General features: G+C 40.7%; 1 protein-coding gene across 1 annotated transcript in view; it reads left to right on the top strand.

Moving 5' to 3' along the window:
- Positions 1–17,515, top strand: part of SLC15A4 (solute carrier family 15 member 4) — a 30,170-nt gene extending 12,655 nt beyond the window's left edge. The window contains exons 2-8 of the mRNA XM_032127732.1: positions 2,029–2,324; positions 3,087–3,255; positions 3,826–3,903; positions 5,205–5,373; positions 8,855–9,010; positions 13,495–13,653; positions 16,137–17,515. Coding sequence (XP_031983623.1) covers positions 2,029–2,324; positions 3,087–3,255; positions 3,826–3,903; positions 5,205–5,373; positions 8,855–9,010; positions 13,495–13,653; positions 16,137–16,285 — 1,176 coding nt within the window. The 3' untranslated portion in view covers positions 16,286–17,515. The remainder of the gene's footprint in view (positions 1–2,028; positions 2,325–3,086; positions 3,256–3,825; positions 3,904–5,204; positions 5,374–8,854; positions 9,011–13,494; positions 13,654–16,136) is intronic.
- Positions 17,516–19,526: the final 2,011 nt, after the last annotated feature.

Genomic DNA, 19,526 nt, shown 5'->3' with positions numbered 1-19,526 from the left:
GAGATGCATTTAGCAAGAGCCACCTGGTTAGTTAACACTCGAGGTTCCACCAGCCGAGCAGGCCCTGCCCAATCTGAACCCCTACAAACAACAGACGGGGATAAGGTTCCAGTGGTGCACATGAGAGGTATGCTTGGAAAAACTGTTTGGGTAAAGTCTGCCTTGAGCAAAGACAAACCCATCCGTGGGGTTGTTTTTGCTCAGGGACCAGGTTGCACCTGGTGGGTGATGCAAAAGGATGGAGAGACCCGATGCTTACCTCAAGGGGACCTTGTTTTAGGGTGAACTACCCATGGCTCTGTACTTGTATCAGTATCAGCATGTATATTTGTATATAATTTGGGTAATGCATAGATTTATATGGTTAAAAAAGTTAAGTTTCATGTAACATGTTAGTATGGGAAAAAATTCGGGGTGGATAATGTTGGGGTTTTAGTTTAGTCTGTTTTTTTCTCTGTTAAAGGAATTTTCTCCCATATGCATGTTGCTAGGGGACAAATAGCTGTACTTAAGAAAGACAAAAGGGGAGTGGGGCGGACCTGGCTACTCCTTTGTCTACACCTGGGTGTGAGTTCAGTTCGCTCTGAGCGTCCGGAGAGAGAAGCTGCAGAGAAAGGAGCTGCTGCTTCTTTCTTTTTGGCCGTTCTTTCTTCCTGCTGGAAACAACGCCGGGACCCCAAAAGCCGCTTTCCCTGCCCTGCTGGAGACCGAGCTGTGGCTGCCCTGCTCCGCTGCTGCTTCGAGCTTTCGCTACGCTGTAGCCCTGCTCGCCCTGCCTGCCTGGGCCTCCGTGGGGTTCTCCCATCTGGATACATCTCGTCTGCCACCCGGGATTTGCGTTTGTCCCTGCCGTTTCCAGCCTGCTGTTCCTGAGAGCCCGGGATCAACTGCCCAGCGGTTTGTGAAGCCTTTGCTCCATCCCTTCCCGGGATCCCAGGGCACCGGTGCCGCGTGTGTCCCGAGCTCGCTCCGGAGCGCCCCCTGCAGCCGCGGGGGAACCATCGCACCTGCCCTGCTCACCGGGAGCCGCCAGCGCCCCTGCCGGCTGCGAGCGGAACTGCACCCGAGGGGAAATGGCCTGACAGCCGAGAAGGCTGGCACTGGGTTTGTGATTGCTGTTACTGCCATAGTTGTTGTTGTTTTGTTTGACTGGTTATATACATATATATATATATAGTAAAGAACTGTTATTCCTATTTCCCACATCTTCGCCTAAAGGCTCTTGATTTCAAAATATAATAACTTGGAGGGAAAAGGGGTTATATCTGCCACTTCAAGGGGGGCCTCTGCCTTCCTTAGCAGACACCTGTCTTTCAAAACCGAGACAACTGGAGAGACACTGAGAGCTTCAAGCAGAAAAATAACACTATGAACAGCACCGAGTTAGTCATAAATAAATATTTACTGTGGCCTTGTGATCCTCAGGCAACCCAAATTTAATTAAATTTTTTTTTAAAGGTCAGAATGACAAGTCCTCAATTTGTGTTCTGATGAGAGGCATTAGGACAATGTTAAAATTTAAAGTTGTTGTTTAATTACCAAGTATTCATTTGAGGCTTAGAAAATGGAATAGAGTTAACTGTTATGTAGATACAGTTAGAAGAAGCAATTGTGGCAATACGTGAATTTTTAGGTAGTTTAACTTTTTGTTACTAAAAAATAGTTACTGAAACTCCTGTGAACTGTGGGATGTTAATCTGAGGGAGCTTTGTGTAGAGAAATGACCCAATGAGAGTCAGCGTGATAGAAATAATAATGGCCTCTCTGGGGAAGCTGTGTCTCAGTAGCGTGTGGCTTTTTCATCCCTGTGCCGAGCTTCTAGAACGTTAGTCACATAATGGTGCAGCTCACTAAGCTGTCACTGCATCAAGTACCCTGTGAAGCCCAAAACACTTAAATCATTTCAGTGTGATTCTAAATGGAACCTGGACTCTTCAGTGCATTGTTTGAATTCTAATTCAAAGATTCTAATTCTCTTTAGCCTTACTTTCTTCAGAAACGGAGTGACTTGCTTTTAATCTTTTCCAGGTCAAAGACCGGGGTCCAGAAGCCACAAGAAGATTTTTTAATTGGTTTTATTGGAGCATTAACTTGGGAGCTATCCTCTCTCTGGGAGGCATTGCATACATTCAGCAGAACGTGAGCTTTGTCATCGGATACAGCATCCCAACAGTTTGCATTGGGATTTCATTCATGGTTTTCTTATGTGGGCAGAGCTTCTTCATCACCAAACCTCCTGATGGTAGTGCCTTCACAGACATGTTCAAAATTCTCACCTATTCCTGTTGCTCCAAGAAGACCCAAGGGGAGCATTCAGCAAACAGGTTTGTGATGAGCTCTTCTGTGTGACCTCAATTCAGAGTTAGTTCAGACTGGCTGGTAGTAACTCACACCAGAGACTGCAGGAGAATGTGCAGGTTTGCCCCGAGAACTGGAAAACTGGAGTCCTGGAGATAGTTTCTGGGAGTTGAGGGGTGGAAGAGAGGCACACTTTGAGATCACTGGATCTCCCTGCAGCCAGGTCATGGTGTCAGCTGGGCTCTGTGTCCTGCCAGTTCAGAGTTTCTGAAAGTGTAATGTAACCTGACGGTGCTGCTTCTAAGCATTAGTTAACTTTCTTCTCTGTTAGATATGTTTGTGGATGCCTTCTGATTTGAAAAACACTGTCATCTGCATTTAATGCTGTAAGTAGCTTGATGGGGAGCCAAAATTTTTCCACTCTTAAGAGTTGACCATGAACACTGGTGGTTGAGTTTAATCACTGGTAAGAGATGTCAGATGCCTCCTCTGCAGAGAGGTTTCATGTGTTCAGGTTGCCAAACAATTCAATGACTTCACAAGCAATATCACAAAATACAGGTTATTCTAAGTTCTGCCAGTTACTTAGGGCTGGGTGTGTGGGGAGGATGGGAAATAAGGAAACTTCAAAGCAGAAGGTTTCCTCTTGTGTTTCCACCTGCTGGGGATCCATTCTGGCCCAGCTGTGTTGCTGTAACTTACATGAATGACTTAGTTTGGAAATGCATTACCTTTTTATAAGGATTGCCAGTTATGTTTAACTAAACATTTCAAACTCTTTTCCAAAGTGAAGGCCAGGGAGTGCTGCACCAGCCTCGAAGGCAAAGCCTCTTTGAGATGGCCAAGCTGTCTCGGGGGGGGCCCTTCAGAGAAGATAAAGTAGAAGATGTAAAAGCTCTTGTCAAGATTATCCCTGTCTTTCTGGCTTTAATACCTTACTGGACAGTGTATTTTCAAGTGAGTAGTTCCAAATGGTTACAGTTATATTTTACATAATTTCTAATTTAACATTTTGGGGGGATTGAATATGAAACTTACCCTGAAGTTGAGAGATGAAAAACAACTGCTAAGAATACTCTCAAATAATATTTTGACTTAATAATAGAAAAAAAATTAAAATCATTACAGTTGTAGTTAATACTCACAGTTGTTCAAAATCCCATATCTTAAACACTGTGCTGTGTTTCATCTTGCAGTTGTTTCACATAGGTTAGGGTAGGTGATCTAGACCTCATGTTAATTTTCAGGTTCTGTCTTACTGAGATGATTCGGGATATCAAATACATTTTGGGAAAAAAAACTATGCAGGAATTGTTTTCAAAGACACACAAATGATTCTTTGTGGTTTTAGTAAAAATAACTGTAAGGTTAAAAAAATTCTGTAATGTCCTAACCATAATTCTTTTCACTTTGCTGTGTTAGCACTTCACCTCTGGTACAATCTTTGTTAATTGTTGTAAAATGAAAAATACCTTGCTCTCAGCACTCCTTGTCCAAGTAACCTCAGCTCCTCTTTCCTAATGCTAGATGCAGACAACATACGTATTACAAAGTCTCCATCTGAAAATTCCTGAGATATCGAATGACACCAACTCTATCCACACGGTAAGCAGAGCTAAACAAGTGAAAAGGACCTTTCTTTCGTTGAAATGCAGATTAGATCAGTACAAAACTTCCTGGGAGTGTGGGTAGTGCCTTTGGGGGTCAGTGACCTCAGCCTTTGGGCGTTTAGGCGCATGATGCACGGCCCAGATTCTGTCATACCAGCAATTACCTGGAGCTCACACCAGCCTGTTCTGCATGGATGCAGGTAACTCCCACTGCTTTCATCAAGAATTTCTTTATCCTTCAGTGGCCAAAGTCTGATCTTTGAAGAAAGCTTATCAATCTCCATGCCCTGAGTTTTCCTACCAGGACAGAAGCATTCCTGCAAGCCCAGTAGGAACACCCATCCTTAAGTGATACCTTAGCATGTGGAATTGGAGACACGTTGGTTACTTTATACTGCCTAATCAATCATCACTTTACCTTTAGCATATAGAAAGAAGCTGTTGGATATTTTTCAAGAAAGGCTGGCATCATGTGATTGCAGAAATGGTACAGAGAAGTAAAACCAAAAAAGTGTGAATATAAGTTATTAACAGGTCTACTTTGTGTTATTCTGCACCATGTGACTGCCTTGTTACAGCACTGTCAGCTGGACCAGAGAAGTGGGCTGGTTTTGTCTTCAACTGCCTCAGAAACACGTCAAGCAGTGCTTGTATTTTGGGTCAGAGTCAGTGTGATGCACAGTATCGCAGTGTTCTACAGGCAATTTTAAAAAATCCACCCAAACCAGAACATTTTTATAAATCTACCTGTACTGGCTTAGTTTGTTAGCTCAGAATAAGTGCTAAATATTATTAAGCCTGGCAGAAATTGTCTCGTTCACGCTGACGTGAATCTTACTGTGAATTAGTGAATCTTGCAGATGAGACAGGATACGTTACACCACCCTCTCTGTTCACTTGACAAGTGTAACTTGATTTTAATTGAATTGTGCATTTACATTAGTAAGACTCTGTTTCTACTGTTCTGTGGCATATTTCTGATAGTTCTAAGCCTACCAGAAAATACACAGACCTTGCCTATTAAACAGTTTTCATGACTGAAGCAGGTAAAAAGTTCAATTCTGTCAGACTAGAAACTGAGCTAACAGATCTAATGAGCAGCCAGCTTCGATGAAAACCTGAAAAGCTGAATACTTTCCTCAGCTTTTAAACACTCTTATTTGACTTTTCACAATGTCTGTCAGAGCACTGTTTATTTTAGATCAAAGTGTTCAATCAAAATCTTTTTTTGTAAAATGATAGTAAAAATCAACTCCTAAGTATGAAATTGCTAACTTGAGTCATCTCCCCTTTCAGTTTCCAGCAGCCTGGCTGACCATGTTTGATGCAGTGCTTATCCTGATCTTAATACCTTTAAAAGATAAACTGGTGGACCCCATTTTGAAGAGGAATGGCTTGCTCCCATCCTCGCTGAAGAGGATTGCAGTTGGAATGTTCTTTGTCATGTGCTCTGCGTTTGCTGCAGGTAAGAAAATGACTTTGAGGTCTCCTGACACAGTGAATCGTTCAGCTCATTGCAACAGCATTTTTTTAAAAACTGTGTGAATATTTAATTTGGCATTATTCGGATCTTTTTTCATGGGATAGTTGGAATGTGACTTCATGGATGCATTTCCCTCAATTAAGGGGATTGTATCCAAAAACTTACTAAACTGTTTTGAATGCTTGCAATAAAATTGGACCACTTTTCCTACCTGAAGCAGACTTTGCATATACCCTTTAAAAAGAAGTATGTTTCTTCATACATTCTGACTTCCAAGTATAAAAAAGGTTAAATTTTACCTAAAATTCTTTCCCCTGATTGGAAATAATGAAGTTAGGTTATGGCTGAACAAGAGTTTCCTCCCACTTTGGGTTTTCTCTCCCCTATCTTCATGTTTCCTAATGTTTGGGGATTAGTGTAGTGTAAAATAGCTCAGCTGTAGCATGAAAGGGAAAAGATGGCAACTCTGCTGGCCCCATAAATCAGCTGCTTTTGAGATGATTTAAAGTTGTTAAGCCCTGCTGATGTGGAACTGAACATCTCTGAGCAGCGCTTCACAGAATCTATAGCCTTCCCCAGCATCACTGTAATGAACATATTGATAAAGCATTATAGCATTAAATAAATTCATTTCAGCACTTGTGATCCCCTATATTTTAGGGAGAGGGACACTTTATATGGCTATTAAGTTTTCTTTCAATGAGAGAGGTAATTACTTTATTAGGCCAAGGTCACTTTGTGGGCAAAGAAAGTTCTTAAAGCAAAGGCATTTAAAGTTAAAATAGGAGTGTTTCTCTTATTCCATTTTCTTAGGACACTGCTGCTGCAGAAGAGGATGATGTAAAACAGTTAAATGTCAGCTCTTTAAATAGAACCTGTGGGCTCACATATGAGGGAATACAAAACCAGCAATATCTGTCTTTATTAGTAGTGGGGAAAAGCACATCAAGCTGTGCTAGCTGAGTTGGGGAATGGGTTCATACAGCAAAATTCTTTAAAATTTCAAATGCTTTTTTCAATTCACCTATAAATGTAACATATTATTTTGTTGTTTTGATCCTCCCCAACTCTTCCCCAGTAGAAACTGAAAAAGTGACTTCTTTGGGTGGTTATTTGCAATCTGTTTGCAAAGTTTAGCCTTTTGGAGTAACTTAACATCTCCTCATCATAACAGGAATCTAAAAGCTTCAGTTGTGACAAATTTGGGGATTAGGAAACTGTTTATTTCTAGCAAAGTGTTGATTTATATGTTCCATTCAATTTTTATTTTCTCATTAAGTGATATTTATAACTGCCATATTTTAACATTCTTAAAATACATTATTACTTCCAACCATTGGTGCCTTAGAGAGGGATACTGATTAAAATCTTTAACATATGAAAACGTTAAGAACTTGCAGTCATGGCGTATCTTAATGATTTGTTTGTGCCATATTTCCATTTTGACTTGCTTATCTAACAGCCATTAGTTCTGGACACTACTCAGGCTGCCTATTAGATTGTTTAGATTATTTAAGATATTTTATAAACTGTGTTAAAATACAACTGATTAGATTTAATGAACATCTGCTGTGCTTCATGCATCTCTTGGTGAATTCTGAGCAGCAATGTTCAAGGTTATTCAGCTGGAAAATCTACTTCATTTATAGAGTTTAAACCATTATAGCAAGAAGTTAAGATTATTTTAACTGCTAAGAGTGTAAAATTAAACATGAAACTTGTCTATCAGAGTCTAAAAGGAAGACTCCATAGATAGCAGATTCTGAAGTACTTGGAAGATAAATTTATGGCAAAGTTTGGTATATTGTAGTTGTGCTCCTAGGTGGCTCAGTGCTTGTTTTGTAAGAGTGTAAATACATTAAGGATCACTTGATCCTTGGTGGTGCAATAATTCTGTGTTGAGGTAAATAAATGAAATTATGTCTGAGCTCTTAGATGACTGTACTGCTTTGTTTACACTTTAATTAAGTTCCACTCTAAAATGTTTGGCAGCTATATTAAAATGAAAACATCAAGAAATCCAGCTTTATTTTAATTACAGCAGCTCCTCATAGTTCAGAGGGCACTGAGGTAGCTGAAGAGCTAAAGAAAGAGACATAAAAATAAGATGGGTAAGTGGTCACCTAAAAAGAAGTGAAAATGTGGTGCCTTGGCCTGATATGAAGAACTAATAAATCCAGAACAATCTTTACCTCAGACCCAGATGTTAAGAGGTTTGGCACTGTCACTTAGCACAGAGATGCTGATCTGGCTGGTCCCCTCAGGTTTTTATGTCACAGATTTGGGGAGACAGGGGAGAACAGGTATCATATTGTGCATTAGGAATTGTGTTTGTTTTTATGACAAGTGCTGTCAATATGGCTCAGAATGGTTCAGCCAACATATTAAATGTTGGGTGTCCGTGGCATCCTTAGTGTGGCTCTAGGAAAGAGGAAGCTGGAAGGGAGGAAGCAGATACAATCACTTGTACATGGTGTGGGATCCATGAAGCATCATATCTAAGCCCTGTACAGGTTTTTTTAGTAACAGGAGGGGTATTTTGTCCCAAGATGAGGCCAGGTCTTGGCGCAGGAAGTAGAAGGAGCCCCCGATGGGAGGCTGTGAGTGTAACACGTACCGTAGGAAGCAGTGTCAGTGACTCAGTCTTGCTCCTCTGAATTGTGATGAATTAATTCACCTTCTTGCCAAGGATAAGAGATGAGAGTTCTTTTATAGAGGTCCTTTTTGGGTGAAGCAGGGAGTTTTATTAACTATTAGCTATTCTGTGTATTTTATGTAACAGTGAGTCAATCATTTAATCTGAGCAACTTCAACAAAACCCTACAGCATTATTTGATATTCACTTTCTACTCTAAAGTGTTGTGCTGAGCAAGCTAAAAATGCTTATATTTTACACTACCATGTCTCTTTTTCACTCTGTATGAAGTACTTTCTATGCAATGTATTGCTTGTAAATCAAGCTCTAATGAGCTCTTGGGTCTCTTTGGATGAAAAGTGTCATATAAATGTCATAATCATATTCATAGAGGGTTTTCATAGTTCTACAGGACTGGTGTAGCCATTTCCATAAGCAAAAGGGTTTCTAATTTATGAATACTATGGTGGCAGTTGAAATGGTTCAACACTGCAAAGCAGTAGTTTGTGAAAATGAGATTGTCTTTAAACAAACCCCAACACAGTGTGTATGAGAGCTCTCAGCTGATCCATCCAGAAATGGGGAAAGTATTTGTATAATTATTGCTACTTAGTAAGAATATAATCACTAATTCTATGGCAGAACAACTGTATGTCTTGAAATCACAGCAGCAAAAGTAGTCTGAAATGCTTTATGTTAGGAAATAAATGCATATTCTTATTGTATCATTTCTAATTGCAATGCAGGCTGAATCCTAATTTAATTCTTAATATGGAGAAACAATGTTTGCATCCTAGGTCAGTCTTTTTACTCTCCCCTTTCACACAGGAATTCTGGAAAGCAACAGACTGAAAATTGTAAAGGTTAAAACAATTAACCAGACCATTGGGAATGTCACGTACCATGCTGCAGATTTGCCAATATGGTGGCAGATTCCTCAATATGTGCTGATTGGATTCAGTGAAATATTTGCAAGTATAGCAGGTAAGAGTCTTTGTGTGCTTTAAATCTGCTTTTGTATCTATCATAAATGATGGAATCTTAGAAAATAAATACTCCTCAAATCATTATAAGTAAGCTCTGATGTTCCCAAATACATTTTTATAGAATATTGCTCAATATAAGTGGCAAAGCTCACCATTGTCTTGCACATTTGAAGCCTGGCTATATAAGACTGTGCTTTCAAAACTGAATTTCAAGCAGAGTAACGCTTAAAATATTTGTGTGGCGTCCAGTTAGAGCTGGATATTTGCAAGCCCTAATGGAAAACAATATACTCTTTCAGTATTGTATTTTAATGCAGTTTTGTGTCCTCTGAATCTTCCTCTGTGTTGGAAAACCAGGTTGTACCTTGTTGTTTTTTTTTTTTTCATCTTATAAACTGAGCTCACAGCTTAGCAAGTCAATTAGTTAGTGAACACACCTTTCTGAGGGAAAAGGGAAGAAATAAACCATACTTAGAAAGATTTAGCAGTTTAAATTCATGTTACTTGAGTTTTTTCATCTCTGAAATAAGAACAGTTTTTGTGAATATTAATCATGGAGTAGCTATTTTTATATAGTTTTATCCACTTTATTTCTAGATCAGTTTTTCTGTAGCTGTTTTAGCACCTCAACATGACACTAAGCAAACTGAAATACTGCTCAAATTTTGCTTGTCTTGAACAAATGCAAGAGATCTTAAATTCCTTGACACTGTGCAGTGTGATGTAGTGGACAGCTGCGTGCTCACACTGATTCTTGAGCTGAAAGTGAAGTGAGAGGAGAGGGTGAGCAGGACTATAAAATCTGATTTTCTGGTCTGTGTCCTATACATGCAGGGCTCATTAGCAGGAGGAAAGCTCAGGCAACTTCTCTGTGGTCACTGTGGCTTTCCTAACTCTGGTTTGCTGGGGTTACACAGGTGGAATGCTCCTGGGAGTCTCTCAGCACAGTGTTTACACACGTGGTGTTTGGGAGCAGTGCCTGGTTACCAGAAACAGAAACCCTTCTGAGTGTACAGGTGGCTCTTCTGGCACTACTTAGGGAGAATTGTGGAGCTACCTGGTGCAATCCATCAAAACTCCTCCAGTGACTTGATGTAAAAATAACTTCGTTTTTGCTTGACTGTAGTTACTTATTAAAATGTTGAAATCCTGTTTGCAAATATTGAACTTTGAGGATCATCCACTCTAACTGGCATTACTACAGCTCTTTTTCTTGATTGCTCGTGACAGAAGCTGCTGGTTTCATTTCCCCTGTGGGAGGTTACTTTCATTCCTGGGCAATCACAGCCGGTTAAAGTGAGATTCTCTGATTCTGGAAGATCTTGCTGGCGGTGGCCCCAGCTGTCACATGGCCCATTTGTTCCCTCTTAGTGGAACAGAGAACTTCTGCTCCATCAGGTTTCTGGTTACACATCTTCTGCTGTCATCACAGTTGTTAGGAAATAAAATAAGGTGCTTGGATTGCTTGGCAGGTAGAATAAAAGTGGGGTTTGGGTTTTTTTTCCTGTCTACTCATTTGCTGTATGTTTCATTATGTATGTCTGGTACCTGTCACAAATGCTAACCCACAAAAATCTGAAGATAAAGTCTTGCCTGATTTAGTTACTCATTAAAACTAAGGCTGTGTTTAGCATTTTTACCCAAAGAGTAAAATGAATTACTTTTCGTTAGTTTAGTGATTGTGCCACTTAAGTCCTAATTCAGATAAATAGATGACTTTTCAGAAATACAAGAATTCGTGGAAAATTAAATCAATTTCTTCCCTCTTACACAATCTCATTTCTCTGTCAGATACCATTAATAGCTTATAGGTGTTTGCAAGGAAAAAATAGCAAACCTGTCTGCAGGTTGTGGAAAGGCTAAGGACTTGAAGCATTCTTAGTTTGTTGAACTCCAAGGTGAGAGGACCTTAGTGGAATTCTTTGTGAGAAGTCTTTAAGGCTTACACAATTCTTATGTGAATATTCTGCTCCTTCTTATGTGAGCACTCTGCTGTTCTGCACTGCTGGGTCTGTACCAACAGCATCATAACTTCAAAAACTCTTGGCCAACGTTTGCAAAAATGTACCAGAAATCCTATGCAGAGCTTAATTGCTTTGTGTAGTGCACTTTTCATTTGATTTTTTCACAAAGGCCCTTTCCTGCCTTCTGATTGTTATCTAAACATAATTCTTAATATTTTTAAGAAGACCTCTCAAGACTCAGAGTATACTTTACCAATTCAATATTGAAGTTGATAAAGGCATCAACTGTGCTATGAATTTCAGCCTTAAAATAAGCAAAGTGTTAATGGTTACAGAACCACAGTGATGTGGAAATGTTTGTTGTGAGCAAAAAGGGACTAAATATCACAAGAGCTGAAACATAGGTTTGTTTTTTTGTTTACTGTAAAATGAAGCATATTCTTATTAAGCCACATTAGTTACACTTGAGGTACCTTTAAAAAGATGACACACATTGCATTAATCTTTTGTATTATTCTGTCAATCCTCCTAAAGCACCCTTGTTTAGCTGGGAATTGTAATCTCACATGACAACACCAGCAAGGGGCTTTAATTTCAGGAGTGCTTGTTTGCAGGAGCATGAAATCATTATCAATGGCTGCCAGCAGCCAAAGGAGCCCTGAAGGCAAAGAAAAGATTTTGTATTCTTTATGCCAGATTAAATATTACTGTTGCTGCAAAAGTTACTCAAATTTAGAAATGTACCTTATTTTGTTGCAGAAAGTTCAGGGTTACACTCCTTTTGGTTTTTGTTCTGAGTCTTAAGGTCTTTTTCCAGCTGGAACAGTCATGTCCAGTCTATCTGTAAAATGAACAAGAGAAGAAATGGTCCAGATGCTTTCACATGTTACACTTGAGCTTAACTTCTACAAAATATACAGAAGCCTGGAGACCAAGATGTGACCGAGGCTCAGGAGACCTGTGGCAGCTCTGATAGCGTAACAAGAAGTTACAAACAAGCTGCTGTGCCCTCAGAGCATCTTAAAGTGCAATTGGACAGATAAATACTCCTTGAAAAATCTGAATTGTTACATGGGTGGCAGAGCCTAGGAGAAAAAGGCATTTTTAATTCTCAAAATAAATAATCATTTTGCCCCCCTCCCCAGCCCGTTTGCAGCTGTCTCTCTGTTTCTGGAGTGATTTCTCTCGTTAAGGTTTGAATTTGGGGAAGCCACGCAGCTGAGCTGGGTGAGGATGTTTCAGTTCCCTCCTGGCCTCAGAGCCAGGCTGCTGCTGGCCCATTCTGCCACGTTTTGCAGAGGAAAAGAGCAGCAGGATGTTGGTTAGCAGCGATTCCTCAGGTGGCAGGAGGGTGCTGTTAGATCAGTGAGAACACACAGCTCTGATTCTCTCACAAGAACAAAGTTCCTCCCTCGCAGAGCAGCCCCATTGGCCTGTCTGGCTTGAAGTGCTAATCCTGTTATTGAAAAGAAATGCCAGTGGATTTCTATTAAAGCCTGTCTGGAGCAGCACAAGTCAAATAGCAGTGGTGGTGTAAATAAACCATGCCTTTATTATGCAAGACATAAGAGTTATGCCATTTTCAGGTCTGTAATGCTCTCCTTGCAAAGAAAAATGTTAGATGTGGTAGCATTAATTCTCAGTATGAAGCAGACTGTTTTGAAACAAGCATTTCACCTGTCAGAAAAAGCTCTGCAAGGAATGTATTTGACTGTCTCTTGTGAATAATCCCATTTGATTTTTGACAGGAGTATTATTCTAAAAGGGAGAGTTAATCATGGGCATTAATCTTTGCGTGGCACAGCCTAACCCAGTGTGTTCTCTTGGTACACAAATTCAGTGGCACAGATTTTCAGATGGATGGTCACTGATACGTTTTTCTTGGGTTTATTGGTTGAAACTTGAGTAAAGACAGCTGAAAGTTCAAGCCCTATATCTACAGATCTTAAAAATAATTGCTAGCAAGCAATGAACCCAGAAAATTCTAGATCAAAAGTAAATTAAGTTAAAATAATTACTGCCTTTCCAGTTCCAGTTAATTTCTTTGTCTGCACATTCAGAGATAGACACTGAGGCTGTGAGAAATAAAAGTTCATGGCCAGTGCAAGAATGACTTTCACTTTGCTCTCCTCAAGGAGTGCCAGGTGCTTTGTCCTGCGTGCACTGCACAGCAGACAGGGAACAGGGGCACAAGGGAGACAGGAAACATGGAATTGCCAGCTTAGAGTTAGTTTAATACATTTCTTTGAGGATCATTTTAGACAGAAAAATGAATTCGCTGGTTCAGAAGATTCCTTGATTTTACACATGTGATATAAAGAAGATCAAAGTCTGTGTCCCAAATGCTGTCCATTTAATGGGTTGATACATTGATGACCTTTAAGAAGATTCATAAAGCAGTTAAAAGGACCTGAATCCTAGGGATTCACTACACACCTGTAACTTCTAGAACACTTCTAGAACAATCTACTCTCATTTCTTACACATTCCAATAGCTTTTTTTCATCTTTTAATACAGGCCTAGAATTTGCATATTCAGCTGCTCCCAAATCTATGCAGAGTGCTATTATGGGGCTGTTCTTTTTCTTCTCGGGGATTGGATCCTTTGTTGGCTCTGGATTGTTGGCACTGGTGTCTATTAAAGAAATTGGCTGGATGAGTAATCACACAGACTTTGGTAAGTGTATTTTTCAGTGTATTCATGGTCTGCAAAGTAGAATGCTTCCCTGAGAAGCAGTTAAGATTCAAGGACATGGCACTGTTGAGTCTTAACACAGTTATTATTATCAGAATACTAATTTGTCTACTGCTTTGTTAAAGTTTCATTTTGCATCTGAGTATGAAATAACGTGACCGTGCAAAATGATTCATTGCCCTCATGAAAGCACGGGAAACACCTCTGCAATGCCTCAGTTATTTTCTCAGCTGTTACTGCATTTCATCACTAGAAACTACAAATATTTTCATTTCAGTAAAAAATATTTTAATTATGTGCAGCAGAAGAATATATTTGGTATAAAGTACTGAAATTGCTTTCTGTGGTTATGGGAAGTCAAATGTACCCATCTCTCTCGTAGTGATTATTCAGCTTCCTCATTTCAAGTGGCTTCATTGAAATTACCATGAGTTAACTTTGCCTTTCTATCTGCTAGCTATTTATACTCCTGAAGTTCAACAAATCACCTGCTTTGAGTTGCCAGTGGAGGTTAAAAATAATTATTGGCACCAGTAGGTGGCACATTGGGAATTTCAGAAAACCCTCCCATCCTCAGTGGGCTAATTAGTTCAACCAGGAGGAGTGTGAACAAGTTCTTAAAACGTCTGCTAGACCTGCTGTGTGCACATGGCTTAAAAGTGCAGCCTAAACTTTAAATTTGGTCTAAGAGATTTTGCCATTTCAACTGGATCTGCATCTACCAGAAAGTAATGGTGTCTGATCCCTGCATATGCCACAAGCTGGCATCTGTGGTTTGTAAGTTGTCCTTTAAGAACTGCAAACCATAACAAGTAGCCTGAGCTTCATGGAAGTGTCCTCATCAAATGAAAATTTCACCCCATTGAGACTTCTTTTCCCCAGTCCATTTCAAAATTAGAAAAGCAGCCTTTTCTGCAGCTCCCTATCGAGGTAATTCAGCTGCTAAGGGCTCAAGAGGAGGATAATAATTGCACACAAATTAATGGTGGTACTTTTTCAGCCCCTTGCCTTTGTTCTCTGAAGCAGCCTATGAGAAGACACTCCCAGATACTCTCTCTGTAAACTGTTTGGGCTGTGCTAAATCTATGCAGAGATGGCCAGAACTGGAAGGTGTTGCCTTTCATGAGCCATTGCTCATCATTTTGAGCAGGCTGCTCAGCTCAGTGGATTGGCCTTTGGACACCTGTCAGCACTGGCTATCTGCACCTTCCTTAGTGCAGCTGAGTTTCCCCAGCAGGTCCAGACCCAGCTCGGGGTCATCTGGAACTGCAGCACCACAGCAGCTGCTGCTTTAACCCTTTGTAACTTTATAACTCAGTTTTCATTTGGTGTAGCATTATTGAAAGTACCACATTCACAGCTGAGCTTTACCTGGGTTTTCTGGGGTAGGAGTTGCAAGGAGGAGTCCGTCAATGAAAGATCTGGGGCTTTTTCAGTAGATGCTGTATATTAACTATAAGCACATGCCCCAAGTTTCTGCTATTTCTGCCAGCTCATGACATCATTGGGGGTGACTGACTGCCTCCAAAATCTCCTGAGGAAGTTCCCTCTCTGCCAGCACTTCAGGGGTGGTTGCTGCCATTGAATTGACTTGTTTCTCCCACAAAAACTAAGATTTCATGGGTTTAATATCCCATCTCATAAAGGATAATTACTACTCTTTAAACACATCTGCTCTTGAAATGGAGATTCACATGTATATTGTATTTTAAATGTCAAGGAAAGCCTCAGTTTAATTTTACTGCATTTTATTATAAGTTCATTTAATTGAATCTTAAGTTTCAGTAATTAAAGGAATTTAATCTGTACATTTATAGGCTTGCTGCAGGAACAGCTGGTTCAGGTCCATGTACACGTCACCATTTTAGTCTCTGCAACCTATCTGATAATCATAATGGTCCAGTTGGCTGTGGTGTGTTGGAAATGAGCCACAATATATTGTTCTTGGAAGTACAGCAAGAGCTGTGCATGCTTCCTAAGAGAGGAATAATGTTTTAGCAATGAGCTTTCTTCATTTAACATAGTTTAATGTCCAAAGCACTGATTTGTGACAACTTTGAGGGAGCATCAAAGGTGAATTGAACCACGGAGAAGTCACCTATGTTTTCATGAACTCTAAACTTTGTCCCAAAAAAAGGCTGAGAAACCATTGCAGTAATGCTTTTTTTATATCTATGGAGTTGCCAACTTTTTCCTTTACAGCATTCGTTTTTTGGTTTTTTATTTTCTTTTGACTTGGTCTAAGGCATTGGAGAACAAAAGAAAACATTCCTTATCCTGTGCACAACTTCCTCAGCAGTGCCAGCCTTTGCTCTGGGTAATTAAAAATGAACTGTGCTGTGGGATGGAAACGTGATTTGGTTTGGTTTTGCAGATAAGTCTTCACCACTTAAACTTGATGAGATCCACATTTTTGTTTGTATCACTTTATTAATAGTTTTTTTCCCCTCCCCAATTCTTTCTAGGTAATATCAATGGCTGCCAATTAAACTATTACTTCTTCTTGCTGGCTGCTATCCAAGGAGCAACCCTCTTGCTTTTCCTGATTGTTTCTGTGAAATATGAGCACCAGAAATCCAAGGTGAACGAAGTGGCTGCCAACGGGAGGCTCTGAGCCCCGGCCCAGAGCAGACTGTGCCAGCAGCACCCAGGGAAGGGGCAGTGCCCCCGGGCCAGGAGCTCTCCTGTTTCCCAGTGGGACTCTCCAGAGCTGCCTGGGCAGGAGCTCTCTCCCTGCCCTGGTGTGAGTGGGTAAGTGCCTTATGTCACGGGGCTGGTTCTTGCACTATGTGTCCCCTGGACAGCAACCCTTGGAGTGAATTCCCTGCAGGCATTCGAGTTGCTCTTGTTCATGGGGAGATGTTTACTGAACTCCTAAAGCTGGGACACTTGGAAGTGGAGTCTGAGGAGCCACACGGGGCATGGACTGTTCTGACCCAAACCTGAGCTCTGGATCCACAGGAACACTCGGCAGTTCAAGCCTGCCCTGAGGACACAGGAGAGGAACCATTTGACAGGAGCCTCAGCCAGTGCTTACAAGCACAGATCTTCAGTACTGAGAGTCATTTTGGGGGGAGAAACAGGGACAAATTAAATTACAAATTAGCACAGATTAAAAAGGAATAGAATTTTATAATTGACCTTTTACTGACAGTGTTTCAAGGATTTAAGTCCAAACTTGCAGTCAGGAGTATCCAATACTGAGGACTGAATCCTGTATCCCAGTGGCTTGTCAGACAGCTGCTGCAGACTTTGGTGCACAATTAACACTCGTTGGGACTGAAATTGCTTGACTACAGCAATGTTTTTATTTTTGAGCCTGCATTAGATGTGTTAGGACAACACCCACCTTTGGACAAGGCCCTGTTCAGTCTAACGCTGTAACTCCCCCAAGGACTATTCCAAATATTTGCAGGAAGCAAAGTGAGCTGGAATTCTGAGCAGATCAATGCACAATAACCATTTAGCAGCCTTTAGCCACGTCCTTCAGCCTTGTCTTACTTTTAGTTAACGTGCTCCAGGGTTTGGGTCTTTCAGCAACACATTCCTCCAGCAGAGCAAATGGCTTTATGTTCAGCCTCTTGAATTTTAATGATTCTAACAATTGTACTTCAGATTGTGTGCAGACTGGTATGGAGGGTGCAAGGAATTATGCAGAAAGAAAATAAAACCTTTTTATTAATGTGTTGAATTTTTATAGTTTCCTTTGTCTGCAGTTCTGTTGTTGAAAATGTCCTTATTTTGTACATGGACATCTTTTTAATGAGTTTACAAAATAAAATGAACCTCCATGCTGTGACTTTTGACCCTTTGTTTCTAGGTGAATAAAATTATACTACAAGTATTTTGTTCTTTAGCCTTTATTTCCTGAAGACACAGTGGAATGGTGTTGGATTTCTGAGTGCCCACAGGTCCCCTGTTCATTCTGTCGGGTGCTACAGCAGCGTGCAGGATGACCTGTCCTTGCCCAGATAAATCAGTGAAGATGCTGCAGCTGTTGCATTCCTTAGCATGATTTAAAACTGGAATAACTAAATAATGGCTCTACGAGAAAAAACTCATTTCCTTTTCTAACTCTGTTTTAGAAGCTCCATATGCTGTGTTTCTGGAGTCTCCCATTGATAACCAGCTAAAAAAGCCTAATATTGACAGTGGAAGCTGCATAAGGGACAGAACAGGGACCAAATAATTTTTCCCTTTTTTTGGCTGCTGTTCCAAAACGTACCTGTGGTGTTTCACATCTGCATCACTGATTCCCAAAGCTCACACAGGCCCAGGACAGAGCTGGGTTGTGCCTCTTCCGTGGTGTTCGGGGAGATTGATGGAGATTTGGCTTTCAGAAGTGTTCCTTGCTCTGAAGGACTGGCACTGCTGGCAGCACCTCCCACAGGAGCACTGCTCCTGCTCTCAGACACCATCAGCTTTGGGCTCTGGGTACTTACCCCTTTCTGATCAGTGAACTTAAATTAAATGCACTGTTTTCCCCCAAGTTCTTAAGTTTTACCAACAACATTCATAAATTTCCCATCTGATAAGGGATAGTTAAAGCTGAGTTTAATGACAGGAGAATAATCTGCAGATTAGCAGAGAAATCAGGTGTCTGGCAGTGTGAGAGGCTGTGCAGGCAAACCAGTAAAAGTGCTGTTCAGGGGAAAGGCTGAGCAGCAGCTGCTGGGTCAGCCTGGGCAGTGTGTGGGCAGAATGTGCCACCCTGCTGCAAGCACACCCTGAGTGCCCCTGTCCTCTGCAGGGCCGTGCTGGTTCTGCCTCTCTGGAGATGAGCTGAACATGCAATCCGTTGTATCATTTAGCTTTTATTTGGGATGACTTGGCTCAGCTCCAGGCTGAGTAATTATGACCATTTATGAATATTAATCTGACACTTCTCATCAAAGGGATGAGGCCTTGTAGTGACTCAGAGGCTTTGCTGGTTCTTCCTCCCCATCTCATCTTGCAGTGTTTCCACTCCAGTTGCAGAAATAAGGCAAATCAATTAATTTTATGACTCTGCACTGCAGCTCATTAATGAAATAAAGTTTTAGAGTTTGAGTTTGGTTACATTCACTTCTTAGGTTGTTCCAGTGCAATGGAAAGATCTGGCAGGAGTTACCCTAATGGATGCTTTTAAGCCTCTGTCTTTCCAGGTGCCTTAAATTCAAAGCACTACACAGAAAAGTACTTGTTCAATGTGAGAGGAGGTCTCTGAGTAAAGTTTGGTACTTTTGCTTGTAAAGAATTGTAAAAACAATTAGCATGTACCTTGCAGTGCCTACCCAGGCTATAATCAGGGAGGAAGGATGGGTGCCTGTGTTCCAGCTGAGATTAGAAGGTGGGTGCATTGCTCATCTAATTGTGGATATTTCCAGAGTACAGCCAAACCTGTTTCTCCTGCCTTTGTGTCTATATTGAATATCCCTCCTCAGAACAGGGGAGTCTTTTTTCATTTATTCCCCTTATGTAAACCTCCAGCGTGAGTTTAGTTACAGTAGTTTAGACATCCATCACTATTTCCCTCAAAAGTCTGTAGTCACCTCCGAGTTGGTTTTATTTGTGTATTTTTGGTGTGAACAGAAGTTGCTCAGGGCTGACATGAGACAAGGTTGCTCAGCTTAACAATAAACCCATGTTAGAAGCTGCACAGAGTTCTTAATTTCCAAAAAGCAATTTCAAACACCAAATATTATCCCAGTGATTTTGTTTATATGCAGAGCAAGTTATGCCACTGCAGCAAAGCCCTCTGGGGAAGCAGATTAAAACACTTTCCATTTGAACAGTCAGTGGTTTGAGACAGGTTCACTTCTGAGGAAGCAGAGAATTTGTAAACCAACACTGCTGGGGGAACAATGCACATACCT

The sequence above is a fragment of the Corvus moneduloides genome, chromosome 18 (genome assembly GCF_009650955.1).
Source record: "Corvus moneduloides isolate bCorMon1 chromosome 18, bCorMon1.pri, whole genome shotgun sequence".
Lineage (NCBI taxonomy): Eukaryota > Metazoa > Chordata > Aves > Passeriformes > Corvidae > Corvus > Corvus moneduloides.
Note: the sequence above shows the minus strand (reverse complement) of the source record. Positions and strands in the feature narration are given on the sequence as shown.